The sequence below is a fragment of the Neovison vison genome, chromosome 7, assembly GCF_020171115.1.
Source record: "Neovison vison isolate M4711 chromosome 7, ASM_NN_V1, whole genome shotgun sequence".
NCBI classification, from domain to species: Eukaryota; Metazoa; Chordata; class Mammalia; order Carnivora; family Mustelidae; genus Neogale; species Neogale vison.
In genome coordinates, this window is record NC_058097.1 from 159310315 (window position 1) to 159324455 (window position 14141).

Genomic DNA, 14141 nt, shown 5'->3' on the forward strand with positions numbered 1-14141 from the left:
ACCTTCTCCCAGGTGCCGCTACAAACATGCCCCGACTGGAAGTAGAGGAGAATGTAAAATAACGTGTGGACAGGCACCCCCAGGACCATGCTGGCCTGGTATTTACCATATTTGCGTCTGTGTTTTCTCCCGTGGAACGCGGGGGGATGGTCCCTGCATGCGCAGCTGTGGTGAGGCTTAACTGAGCGGCGAGGTGTCCCCCGCTTACAGAGTCGGGCACTTAGGGAGCACTCCGTGAAGGCTGGCTATTGCTCTTACAGGGACGGATATTTACAGTTTACAATGCTCGGCGAAGGTCACGTGAACAGGAAGGAGTACCGCTGCAGACCCAGCCGAGACTCCGAGTGGCCACACGCATCTCCTACCTGCCCCCAGAAGCCCATTTGGCTCCCTGTTCTGCTCCCCAGCAGGTGCTGTCCCAGGGTCACAAAACCCTCGGCGGGGCTCTTGCTCTCCAAATAGCCCCTAAATTTATGACCTTGTTATGAACTCAGTCTTGACGTTCCCACTCCTCATCTAGGACCCTACTCAGTCCTCTGGTTGTACATACCCAGGTGAGAGGCCCAAGGCTGCCCATACCCGTGGAATATGGCGTGGCTGGGGCCCCCACTTCCCTGCCCCTCCCACCAGGGGAGAGTAACTACACAGCCTCTTCCAGCCCCTAAGAGCCTCCTCCCCAGGGCAGGAGCAGCTTGCTGGGAAGCTTGGGTTGGAGTCCTGCCACTCAGTCCCACAAATACACACATTCCCTTTCTGACTTCCCTGGAGGCATCCCCCACATACAGTCCCCGATGCCTGAGAGCGAGGCGGATTCCTCACTTCCTGTTCTGAACACTTCCTCTGCACCCCCTGGGTGGTGGGTGTCCCTGCCTATTGAGGGAGACCAGCCCTAACTTAGCAGATGCCCTGGGGGCTGGGTGCCTCTGGGCTGAGGCAAAAGTTCTCTTCAAAGTGGGGTCACTGTGGGCTGTCTCCAGTTGGGCCTCTTGATCTTTGGGCTACATTTTATAATCGGGTCAACGGAGGGTAAGGAGTCAAATATGGGCCTTAGAACTCATGGAGACTTAACACGGGAGTGCTGTGTCCACATGCCCTTTGAGGAAGCCTTCTCTCCTAGAACAAGACCATCACAGCAGAGTGGGGCATGGGTCAGGGATGCCTCAGCCCTGTCTACACCTGGGACACTGGGCTTCATCTAGGGAGAGAGAATGTGTGGAGGAGAAAGGTAAGGGTTTAAAGTCAGAGTGGCCAGAGTCTAAGTCCCAGCCCTGCTCCTTACTGGGTGACTTTGGGCAGGTGACTCCCTCCCTCTGAGCCTGTTTCCTTATGTCTACGAATTAAATAAAATGATAGTAAAAACAACAACAACAATTTCCCCTTTAGAGCCAATATTAGGAGACAGTGAGCTAACCATGGATGCGAAATCCCTGGCCCAGAGTAGGTCCCCAGACAATCCCGGGAGCTGGCCCTGAGTCACAGGCTCCCCGCACCATGTCCCCTTCCTCCTCCTCCCCCGCCCCCGCCCCCCCGCACGCTCTGGGGCCCCTGTGGACTTCCCGCCTGCCCTGCACTCTGGCTACTCTCGCCAGCGGCTCGGGGGCTCTTACCTGAGAGAACTGCCAGTGGAGCTTCATTCTCTTGGCTTTGGCGTAACTGCACTCGATGAGCCGAGGCCGACTGTTGACGTCCACCAGGCACCGGTTGTCGTCGTCGTCGACCGTGGGGCTCAGGATGCCCACGTGGATCTGCTGACTGCTGGTGTAGTACACGTTCTGTGGGGCGGGGCAAGAACTCCGGTAAGCGTAATGACTAATGTCGGAGAGATGGGAGGGTCCAGGGGAGGACTCTGGACTGCTCCCTGGGCTGCTGGCAAAGGTAACACAAGCCTGTGGGCTTCACACGATTTTCTGTTGCAGTGGACAGGAAAGCTTTTTACATCCTGATCCAGGATAGTCTCTGGTCCGCGTGTAGAACGGAGACAAAATTTTCGAGACCCGAAACTTATTCTTACCATAGGCAGTGCAATCTGGTATTTTCCATTCTATTCTTTCCCTGAAAAGCATTGGTCATAAACTTTTAAATTGATTTCACCACCCACAGTTTAAAAAACATGGCTTGGATCCATGATTTGCAGGCTTGCTGATTTCCTCCCTCCATAAATGTTTTGTACAAGATTTGTGCTTGGCCTGTAGATACGAAGCAAGAGACCCGTGCCAGGCCTTAGGCAGTTCAGAGTCTTGTGTGATCCGGGACATGGAACATAAAATTTCCATCCAGATTACAACTGTGTAGAGCAAGGGTTGGCAAACTTTTTCTTAAAGGGCCGGGTGGAAAATATTTTTGGCTCTGCAGTGTGTTGGGTGGTCCCTAAGGCCGCTGCCAGATTTGGTGATTCAGTAGGACTCCCTGGACTGCCCATATTTGTACTCACAGTCATGATTTCTTATAGGAAAAGGATATAAGTTTTATCAGCAAAGGGAAAAGGCACATAGGGCAAAGTCAGGGGAAAACCAGGAGCCAGCTCCCCAGGGTCCTCTCCTAGAGGTCACACAGGATGTGCTTAATTCCCCCAGCAAGGAGTTGAGACAACACAGGTGAGATGTTTTCTACTGGGAAAGCTCTACAAACTGAGCTGGATTTTGTTTGTTTGTTTGTTTGTTTTGTCTTTTTGTTTTTTGTTTTTAATCAGGGCTGGCCACATAGGCAGCCTCTGCCTGGTACATACCCATATGCCAGACTCCCAGGAGCAAAGCAGGTGTTTAGCATAAACCTTATTATTTGTATAGTCTGGTTGGGCATAGTAAGCTACTCTTACACACCTGGGAATGGTTAACCCTTCTGAAATACAGGTTCTCAGATGCCTGTCAAGGGCCAACATGGTAAGCAGATCTTTCAAAGGACACACTCAGGCCTGCTGTGTTAACTCTTTTCTGCCCAGAGGGCCATACTGTCTGAAAACTCAACTCTGCCATCGTAGCCTGAACACAGCCACAGACAATATGTAAACGATGGCTGTGCTCTGAGGATGCTTCATTTACAATAACAAGGGCTGTGCATGGGCTGTAGATTACTAGCCGTGGTCTAGAGGAAGGCCACATGATCTCTGACCTCCAAAGTTTTCAGTCACTACTGTGAAGTGGTTCCCCGAAAGGGCTCTGAGTGGACAAGTCATAGGGTTCTGTGAGCTTTTCTCTTCATGTTACTAAAGAAATTAACATCCCCTCCCCTTAAGATTAGGCCCCATGGGCAAATTGAGATAGTATATTTCTTTGCTTGAGGTTAAAGATAGGGTGGGCCCTCTTATTATCTTCGTATATTAAACAATTCACACTGGTAAATATTTTTGATTCATTCCAAATGATAAAATAAGTCATTTCTTGTTTTAATAGAAGAGGGTGGTTGACAAGGACTTTTAAACATGAGTACATGACAAAAAAGGGACTGTGGGGTGAGAAGGGCAGTGCAGGGAAGGAAGTAAGGGGTGGTTCTTGGGGGGCATGTTCTTCCTGACCCTTGGAAGTCCAGGGAGGGCATGGAGAGGCAGGCGGGGCTACCCTTCAGACTAAGAAGAGCCTCAGGCCAGTGTATGAGTCAAGGCCCCAACAGGAAACAAATGACACACTCAGGGTCGTAGAATCCAAGGAGGGTATAATAAAGGCATAATGCTCCATGGTGTGAGTAGGATGTAAGGGAACCACAGAGATTGTATAGTTCCCTGAGGATAATAACATGGAGCTGTTACCACTCCCAGACCCAAAGGGATGAGAGAAGAGAGCAGTTACAAGACTCTGTAATAGAAAAGTTACAGAGAGAGGGTTGACTTGCAAGAAGGCTTCAGGGTGGGAGGGGCTTGGGGATAATGGCGAGTGGTGGTGAATAAACACTTCAAATTTACTCTCCCCTCCCCACTCTGTTCTTTTTCTGGGTCAGCCCATTGGTAGAACCCAGCTGGAAGCCAAAGAACATGAGAGCCCATTGAAACATTCCATAAATTCAGCCTCCTAGGGTAGAAGGGGAAAGATGGAGAGTAGATCTGGAGAGATGAAGAGGAGACACTCAGATAATCTTATAAGTTATCAGATTTGGCGAATCCATGGAAATTGGCATTAAATTACTAAGATGACTGATTTTTCCCATAATAGAGGTGAGGAATCATAGTGATCAAAGTTCTGAGCCCAGGCCAAATGTGGAATGCCTAGCTTCAGTGTGGAAATGTGACGGGAACAGAGGCAAGAGGAGCCTATTCAACACCTATATTGGGTAAGGGACTCTCCATTGTGTGGCCTGGGTTTCCGGTTCACCACCAAGGAAAGCCGATGACCTGCTGTGGCTTCCGGTTTATTGGAGGTGATGGAAAATATGAGGTCAGGATTTAGGAAGTTAAATAGATGCTGTTAGGCATCGAATCCATCCATCCATCCACCCTCCACCCACCCTCCATCCATCCAGCAATTTCTAAGTTGAGATCTGAAGATAACAGAGATGAGAGAGCCATGCTCCCTCCCCTGGAGGATCCAACAGCCAAGATGGGGAAACTAACATATCAGGAAATAATGGCTCTAATCACACTAATATGAGCATTGTTTCTGCTTCCTCCACTGACCTCTCCCGACTCTTGGTACTTTGAAAAGAGAAATAAAAACTCACCACCTCCAGAAAGGCTTCTGTGAATGTGCCGAAGCCTAGAGCCCCCGCCTGCCACCCGGGCCTCTCTCCAAGAGTACAGAGCGGTTTATGCCCTTGCGTGGCATGCAACCACGTTCTGTCCTCAGGACACGGGGCAGCTCTTTGTCACCCTGCACCCCAGGACCCAGATTTCCTGAGGCTCGGGAGTGTGGGCTGCCCGACCAGGACTGCCAGGAAGCAGTTACTGATACACCCCTCCCCTTCCTTCATCCCTGTCACCAGGGCTTGACGGCCGTCTCCAGGCCAGTTTCTGTAGACACAAGCGGCTGCCCAGGTAATGGCAGAAATCAGTTTTGTTCACTCAGCTTCCAGAAGTGCCTGGGGGAGACGCTCTGAGAGCCTGGTGTGCTCTTACTACCTGGTTTGGCTGTCACTGGACCTGCTTATTGCTCCAGAGGCTGGGCAAATCCTAATAGGGACAGATAGTTGTTTGTTACTGAAAAGCAAACACAAAAGTGCCTCTTGGGGGCAGAGCCACCAAGCTGGCGGATCAGAGAGAGCGATTTGGTAGAGGCAGAGGCTCTGTGATTCGGCAGAGGCTCTGCCTTCCTCCCTCCAATCCCTCAGAAGTCCCGCCGGCAGTGGACCGAACCGGTAAATGGCCTGAACACAAAAGAGGGGAAACCGTTTCCTACAAGATGCCCCACTTTTAGTACCAGCGGGGCTGGGCTTTCTGAGTCATGGGCAACCTGGAAGATTTTAGCAAGAAATGACTCAGAGCTGTGGCTCCCAGAGAGGGGCAGTCTGGCTAACCAGGGGGGGATCTGCAATGTCTGGAGACATCTGAGGTTGTCTTGATGGAGGGGAGGGACGCTGCTACCGGCGTCCAGGGGGTAGAGGTCAGGGACCTCTGAGTTCGCTGTTCAGCCTCCTATGATATACAGGACAGCCCCTGCCCAGCAGCAGAGACTTTTCCGACTCTGGACACTGAATGCGGTGGTTGTGGAGAACCCCCACCTTAGGTGGCTGGTAACAAAACTTGTAATGTGTTCAGCTCCTACTCTGGGCCAGACACAAAGCGATAAGCATGCCTTATCCCACGGACTCCTAAAACAACTCTAGGAGGTAGGAGCTGCAATGATCCCTGTCTTGGAGATGGGGAAACTGAGGCACGCGACATTGGGTAAAAGTCTCACAGGTGGAATAGCTGAGATTTACATGGAGGCAGTGTGAGTCCAGAGCCACACCGGTGACCACTCACCTGCTCCCCTGCCTCCCCTGCGTCCCTGCAGCACCAGCAGCCAGGCCGAGGGGTCGGGGTTGAGGCAAGGAGGCTAGCTTAGGAAGCTTCCCATGGTGAGCCACTTGAGCTCTGAGAGAGGACTAAGGAAGCAGCAGAGGGCTGGAGGGCCTTGTACCAAAACACCTGTGATACAAGAGTGTAAGAAGTGACATTTTCCCAGTAACTCCCATCAGTGGCGGAGTGTGAGCCAGAGCTTGCCCGGGGATGTTTCACAAGCCTCCCCGCCCCAGGTGGGGTGGAGGATATATAGAAAAGATATCCCTACCACTCCGTTCTTCCTCAGCTGCAAATGACAGACCTACTCATTTCCCATGCACTCCCATTCACCTGGACAGGGCTTTAAACCTCATCTGGGCATTTCATTCTGATGCTTGCAGGGAAAAGAGAAAAGGCCCTGGCAGGGGACTGAACAAAAACTTCCATGTCTTAGGGCTCACAGCAGTGGAATTCTCCCCTTCCTCACGCTGGGAGCAGGAGTCACCATGAGTGGCTGAGCGGGATAGCCAACTGGGGAGAACACGGCGCCCCTGGGTGCATACTTCTGCCCTGGGGGGCCATGGAGCCAAGGTCACACAAAGACCCCCAGGGTCAGAGGTACCCCTCGCTCTATCACTTCATCTCCTGGATAAGCAAAGGCCCCCAACCCACAGGATGCAGGTGGGCCCCTGGACAGAGCCTTGCCGGCTGTCCTCCACTCCCCTTTCTCTGCCTGGCAGGTGTGGAGCGGGGACTGGCCTCCACCAGAGACAGGTATGGCCTCCCATGAGATCTGCCCCAAACCCACATCCGATAGCATCACATGGACAGACACGGCCACTGGCCCCTGGAGCTGCCCAGGAAGGGAAGAGGGAGAGGAGAAGGAACAGAGTTTAGTACACCTGTCTGCCAGCTACTGTCCATATCTGTGGTCACCTCCCATTTGTAAGGATAGGGAAACTGAGGCTAAGAGGGTATGCAGACCTTCCCGGGGTAGAGAGGCAGGAGGCTGCTGTCTCCTCTCCTGCCTGGGGGAGCTTCCAGGGAAGGCTGAGACCTTGCTGACTCAGGGCCTTGCTCCCAGTCCTGGGTTGAGCATCCCAGATGGTCTTGTCTCCCCCAGCCCTTAGCAGGGCCTCCACCAGAGCAGAGGCCGAGACAGGTAGGGGGAGAGGGTGGAGGGCTCCCCAGGCAAATCAGGAGCACAGTGGGGTTGGTTAAATGACATGATAACAGGGTTCCAAGGTGCAACAGAAATCCCTGCCCTCTTCCAAACAAGGGGCATGTGGATTTGGGGCAGCTTTAATCTCCTTCATTAAGTGATATTTCCTGGGTAACACTGATGGCCTATGAAGTGGGCCCCCTTGAAAAATAAGGTAGAGACATTCAGAGACACTCTCTCATTGGGAGAAGGGGCAGCAAACCTTCTTGAGCCTGGAGAGTGCAGAGGTGGTGGAAGGAGGGAAGTCATGGTGGGGCACTTTTAACAAAAGGCTCTAGAACCTACTACAGGCAAGAAACTACTCTATTTGCAGTGCGCTTTCATGGGGACAGTGACCCAGGGGGAAGCAGGGTCCTCGAGGTCATTTCTTTGGAAACTTGCAGGAGATCTGTACCATTGTTGTAGCCCAAAAGGTTTCAGAGCCCAGTCCTCTGTGGGGGTAGGTACGGTGGGGATATACCAGGGGAGTGATAGCGTAAGGGTTGAAAATCACAAACAATGGCTAGATTACAAAGTATCAGAATGTGGGATTGGTGGCAAAGATCCCTGGATCTGTGGGCTAGACCACTGCATGGCCGGGCTTCTGGGAGGAGGGGATGGGTGCTGGGCTTTGGAAGAGAAGAAAGATCTGGGAGCAAATGAAGTCAAGGAGAATGGAGGGATCAAAGGGACATACTTCGGAATGCAAGCAAGGGAAGGCAGTGCTCTCTACCTTGGTCACACAGTTGAATCACCTGGGGAGCTTTAAAACTCTTAGCAGGTGAGCCCTAGGTATGGGTCTGTTTCCAGGTGATTCCAATGTGCAACCAAGGTTGAAAATTAGCTGTATTAAGGATATTCTGTGCAGCCCGGGGAGGAAACATTGGGACAGCACCTAGAACCTTCTGGATTCCAAGCCTCCCTCTCATCTTGGGGCCAAGGGGGAACCCCACTGGCAGGGGTACGGTTTGCAAGACTCTGATGAGGGCAGCCAAGGGGTTAGGAAGCACCATTGTTTAGGAGAACAGTTCTCAAAGTGCGGTCCCAGCATCATCTAGGAACGTGATGGAAGTACGCATTTTAAGCCCAACCCCAGACCTGCTAAATCAGAAACTGAGCAGAGCCCAGGAGTTTGTGTTTTAACAAGCCCTCCAGGTAAGTCGGATGCATGAGAACGTTTGAGGACCACTGGTCTAGTGGGATAGAGTCAGGTGGACCTGGGTTTCCACTCGGCACCCCTACCCTCACTTTGTAGGTGGGAAGCCACTCTGGGCCTCAGTTTCCTGACCTGTAAAGTGCAATTGTGAGGATTATAACATTGCTGGCCCCTGGTCTGGCTGCAGGAGATATAGGGCAAGGACAAGGCAGGAAGGGACTCAGTAGAGAAGGATCTCCTGGTCCAGCTGCCCAGTCTCAACGCCCTGGCCTCTGAGTCGGCACAGCCAGTGGGCCTGTGGGTAAGGATTCATGGAAATGGCTGGCAGGGCCCAGACCTGCATGGTGTGTGTGTGTTGGGGTCAGGGGGTACGGAGAAAGAGCCGAGGCTGGCCTTATTCAATCTCAATTTAGAGTAGTGACTGCGGACATCTGTAATATGTGCTAGAAATGGGCTCTTTGTCCTCCTTACCAAGAATGAGCTGCTGGCCCCTCTGCAGAGAGGGCAGGCTGATTTAAGGGTTTGGTTACTGGTCATTAACCCCTCGACACAGAGGTTAGTTATAGCGCGGAGCACCGCAGGGCACGGATGCTAAATCAGGAGTGAAGGGGAGTCATTTCCAAAATGATCTTCTGTTCACTAAGCACAGAACCAGGTACATTAAGGGAAGGAAAACATTTATAAACCTTTCTGTTTGCCAGAGTTGTGAAGGAGAGCAAGGTCCCCAGCTCAGAGCTCCCCATTGTGAGAGCATTTCCCGGGTGGAAGGGAATAGGAGAAGCTAAGGACCCGAGCCCTGTGTGTGTGTGTGTGTGTGTGTGTGTGTGTGTAAGTAAGTAAGTAACAGGCCCTCCCCACACATAGCCAATAGACAATCTGGTTTAATTCAGCAAACATTCCATCGTGCCCACTGGGGTGTAGCCAGAGCGGGCACCGGGGAGCAGAGAAGAGCAAGACAGGGGTGCCCCCGGGGAGCCAGGTGGGGAGACAGACATACAAAAAGGGAAGAGAAGAGCCTCACAGCCAGGCTTAGAGCGGAGTCAGAGCAGGTCAGAGCACTGGAGGGGCCGGAGCTGGGGTGATGTGCTCTCCCCGGAGCTGGGCTGTGAGTGGTGAGTTTGGAGAACAGCCTAGGAGGAGAGTGGGGTGCCCAGATGACGGAGTAGGATGAGGGGCCGCTGTTCGAAGGGGAAGGACAAACAAAGACAGGAGGCTTGGCACTACCTTGCCATTTTGGGGAGAAAGAGTCCCCCCGGGGGTGGGGAGATGAGACTGGAAACACAGCTCAGGGCTGAAGAGTTGATGGCACCCTGGGACGTAGATCGACTGACCTTCCACCTGCCAGCTCATCGAGGAATTCTCAGGCTCTTTGAGTCACAGCCATCCAGAGGGCCTGGAAAGGGAGCTGGGGCTAGAGGCTATACAGCCCCTTCTGTGGGTCTGTCTAGGGGACAGGGGGGAAAAGTGAGCTTTGGGCCAGGGTGCTGTCTTTGGGCATAAGACTGAACAAAAAAGATGAAGCGAGGCCTGATTTCCACCTCTCACTATGCACCTGAGCCAGGATGGCCAGGCCAGCAGCTGCTTGGCACCGTTGCTGGGATTGGAAATTCTGACTTAGATTCAGAGTTTGTGTGCTTCATTCTGGGCCTTGTACCCACACAATGGGTGTCGGCCCTCTCTCCACCACGGCTCTGGGGCTGTTTGCCACCCAGCCAACCCAGGCAGCAACCCACATCTCCCACCTTGCTCTGTCTTCTCTTCCTGTGTCATTCTGAGCTCTTGGCATGCCCTGGGCAATATTTTTCCCTTGTCAGGCCCTCTGCCCCAGGAGAGAGCCAGGTGGCAGCAGCCATCAGCTTCCTGAATGGAAAGTGAGGGCTTAGTGGGAGTGAATTACCAGTGAGACACCAGAGACGAACTAGAGAAGGCAGCTGCGGGGTCCTTGATGCTGACGGCTTTATTTGCTTTCTTGTACCAGTGTCTTGCTTCACTCTGGCCATCACAGTAGGCATGTTTCACAGCCAATCAGGGTGCCCCATTGCCTTGGCCCAGTGATTGGTTCCAGGTTGGACATGGTGGTCCCCTCTGGACCAATAAAAGTCCTCCCTCAGATTTTCTATTTGTGTGAGTATGCTAGCAGGTGCTAGGCCCAGAGCTACTTGCTGCCTTCTTCCTCAGGTAAGTCAGAGAAGACTTTTCTGCTTGAAGATGAGAGGGACTAAAGTTACATATGAAGGGAACCATAGCCAAATGGGAGGGAGGGCAGGTGAAAGGGAGAGAGAAAAAAAGAGGAGGAGGTGGAGGAAGAGGAATAAGGAGAGGGGTGAGGAAAGGAAGAAAAGAGAAGATAGGAGTGCAGCAAGCTTCATTCCTGCCCCTGGATCCAGCCCTGCCTGAAGCTGGAGCCAGGCATGGGCTTGTCAGTTACATGAGAGGAAAACTACTTTACATTTAAGTTGGTTTGAGTTGGGTCTCTGTCACTTGCAACTAAGAGTCTTAACAAATATAGAACACCCAGGAGACATTTCAAGAACACTAAAGTGAAGGAAGTAAAAGGAGCAAGTCCCAGCGGTCTTCAGCTATGGGGTGAGTATAGGTGGCATGCATGTATATGTTTCATTCAGTTATTATATAAAGCAAGTCACTTTTCTAAATAATAAACTACTGGTTTATGAATGTCCTTTTTTTTTAAAAAAAACAAGATAAAGAAGTATCTCACTCATCGGCAGGCTAGTATGCTTCCTTTAGCGGGTGAAATGCCAGTGAACTTGGAGGGTCACACAGCATTGGGAATCCCCTGGGAGTGGACTGAGTATCTGAATATCCTCCATCGGATAGGTATAAGAGGAGAAGAAGCTGAGAACCACAGGGGAAAGAAAACTGGGTTCCAGGAACGCAAGGCTGGCAGGGCTCAGGATGAGACAAGGAGCAGGAGCCCTGGACTGGGATCGCTGTCTGAACCATCTCCCTGCAGCCTCCTGTGCCTGTCTCTAGGCAGCAGCGCCTGCCCACTGTCCCTGGCGTGGACCTTAGCTGCTCATCCCCCCTCTGATGCTGCCCTTCCCTCATTCCTCCTGCTCTCTGTACATTTCAGAACAAGAAGAGAATGTGCAGAGCCAGGGACGGGGGCGGGCAGTTGTAAAGAGGCAGGAGCAGGTGTCCTTGCACTTGGCCTACAATATCTAATAATGGCCCCGCCTCTGAGAATGGCTCCAGCCAGGGCTAGACCTCAAATAGTCTGGGATCTGTGACTCCACCACCTGCCCATGGATGAGAGTGGGTTGTCAAGGGGCCAAGAAGGCTGTCTCCTCCCAGGAATTTAAACCATGAACTGGAGAGACACAGAGATGAGGCAGCTCTGTAGCTAAGAAATGCTTAGCTCGAACGGATCCATGAACTCTTACGGCTGAGGCCCCTGGAGCTGTCCCCGTTCCTGCCTTTCCCTGACCCCCATCGGCCCACCTTTGGAGTCTATGCAATGAATCACCAGGTTTTCTGCAACAGCACCCACCCTTTGTTTTCAGCTGAAGCTGCCCAAATTTGGCGCAGTTGCTGCTGTTGATAATAACTCCCCTCCCCTCGAATGCACAAATACAGCTCACTTGTTCAGTGGGAAGTTCACTATCTTGAAGAAATATCAGACACCTGCTATCTGACTGCAGGGTCCAATTTGGTCCCTATTTTGGAAGGCACTGCTCAGAGCCCTTCCAAGCTGTGTCTGCTTGTCTGCTACAAGCTGTGTCTGCTCCCTGATAACCAGCTAAGCTGGAATAGATCACGTGCCCTTGGGAAAATGCCCTGGCATTCTTCATTCCCAAACCACAATCGTCTGCCAACCCTGCATCAGCTTGTGATGGTCAACACGTGTGCCCCAACGACTCGAACAGATTGATTCACTGCTCTGCCCTGGGAAGCCCCTCCTGCATTCCCCTCCCCGACTGAGCTATTACATGTCCCTGCATCGTTAGTGTCAGACTTGGCCACATGCCTTTAACCAATGGGATATGAACAGGAGAGACGTGTGCTCTTTCCTCCTGGTCAAAAGCTTAAAGAGCCATCATGGGATCTACCACATTGCTTTTTTACTCTCTGCCACCGGATGGGCAGCGTCACAGATAGGAGCTGCTTCTTTGGTCACTGGAAAAGGGGCGAGGACACAGAGCTGAAGCTGAACCATGATGACCACAGAGCATGAGCAAGAAATAACCATTTCTTGTAGGTCACGACGATTTGGGGATCGTCAGTCTAAGACAAATCAATACTGGATGAGGGGTGCTGCCTAAATTCTAAAATATGGGACACTGACTCTGGGGCCAGAGAGTGAGCAGGGAGGAACGGTTCCCAGAGCCTGGAAAGATGGTGACCTCTTTTATTCACTGGTGAGACATTCTGCATAACTGTTGCCTGCAGTTCCTTGGTAGACCATGCTTTAGATGAAGAGCACGGCTTCGTTACTATTGGCTGCTTTTGACAAGGCACTGCAAAAGGGAGATAAGGTCAGCAAAGACTTGGACAAGTAACACGACCGAGAAATGTTTGTTATTGTAAGCCACTTGGATTTCGAGGTCATCTGTTACTGGAGCATAACGAAGCCTGAACTGACTGACACAACCATTTTGTTCTGCTCCCTCACCAAGTAATCACACAAAAATAGAATCAGAATGGGATGCATGCTCTTAAAAAAAAAAAAACAAACAACAAAGGAGTTGGAAAACAGGTACCACGAAAACTTGATTCAGTGCAGGGAGGGCAAGTAGTTGACTCTAAAAAGGTTAATTCTGGACCTGAACTGCCTAATTTGATTCCCTCCCTCACCTGCTCTTGTTCATTAGCTGTGTGACTACAGATGATGCCCTTGGCCATTTGTTCTTTCAATTTCCTCATCTGTCAAAGCAGGTGGTCAGAGCAGTACCTGTTGCACAGACCTGTTGGGGAATTGTATAGCCCGAGGGCTTGTGAGTGTTAGCCATTAGCATTGGGTCTGTAAGATGGATCTCTCCCATGGGGTTACCAGGTTCTGGATGGCAGGAACCATGCTTGTCTTGCTCGCTATTGTATCTTTATTGCTCACATCACTGCTTGACATGCCACATGTACTCAAAACACATTAGCTGATTAAATAAATGTCTTGATAACCTATTCCAGGGACCTTGAACTCCAGCTTAGAAATCCATCCAGGTTTCCTCCCTAGTGCCTGTTTCATGTCCGTTACTCTAAGGCTCCTCTAAGCTCTCTCTTCCGTTTTGGACCAGAACCTTGGACAACACCTTCTATATGGCCTTGTGGATTAATAGTTTAGATGGAATGGGATTGTCTCTCGAGGACAAGATTCTCTGTAGTTTTCTCAGGATGCAGTCTGTGCCAGGCCTAACTCTTATCTGGCCCCATGAACAATGGAGGCGGGGGACGCTTAATCGTTTGATGGCTCACCACAACTGTTATCCTGTGCTGAGTTAAGACAAGTTTAGAAAGTTCCAAAGAAAGGGGGAGTCTGTGTGAGAGAGAGTGCATGTGTGTGTGTATTTGACAGAGATTTTAACATCTGAGGTCAGTGGTGATCTGGACTCTCCAGCAATCTCAATGATCAGGAAGATGGGGGAAAGAGCACAGTAATAAAACCTGTAAGTTAAGGTCCAGTAGGGAGAAGTTAGCTCAGAGAAATTGACTTCATGTGGATGAAATATTGGTGCCTGATTGCAATTTGTAAATATAAATCTTGATTGTGCCTGCTCCAACACCATCTTCTCTGCCTTCTTCTTCCCTGAGAAGAGTAAAACCTGCTTTACTGGGGAAAAAAGGTCCAGCTCATGTCTTTACTGGATGTTACAGACCCCAGAGAGCAATGCCAGGTGGATTGCACTATGGTGGAGAGAGTATTA

The 14141-nt window shown here is 51.2% G+C and overlaps 1 protein-coding gene across 1 annotated transcript in view; it reads right to left on the reverse strand.

The window, feature by feature from the left end:
- The window catches only part of GALNT18 (polypeptide N-acetylgalactosaminyltransferase 18), a 339877-nt gene that overhangs the window by 12803 nt on the left and 312933 nt on the right, over positions 1-14141 (reverse strand). Inside the window, exon 10 of the mRNA XM_044258833.1 lies at positions 1608-1772. Within this exon, the coding sequence (XP_044114768.1) occupies positions 1608-1772 (165 nt within the window). The remainder of the gene's footprint in view (positions 1-1607; positions 1773-14141) is intronic.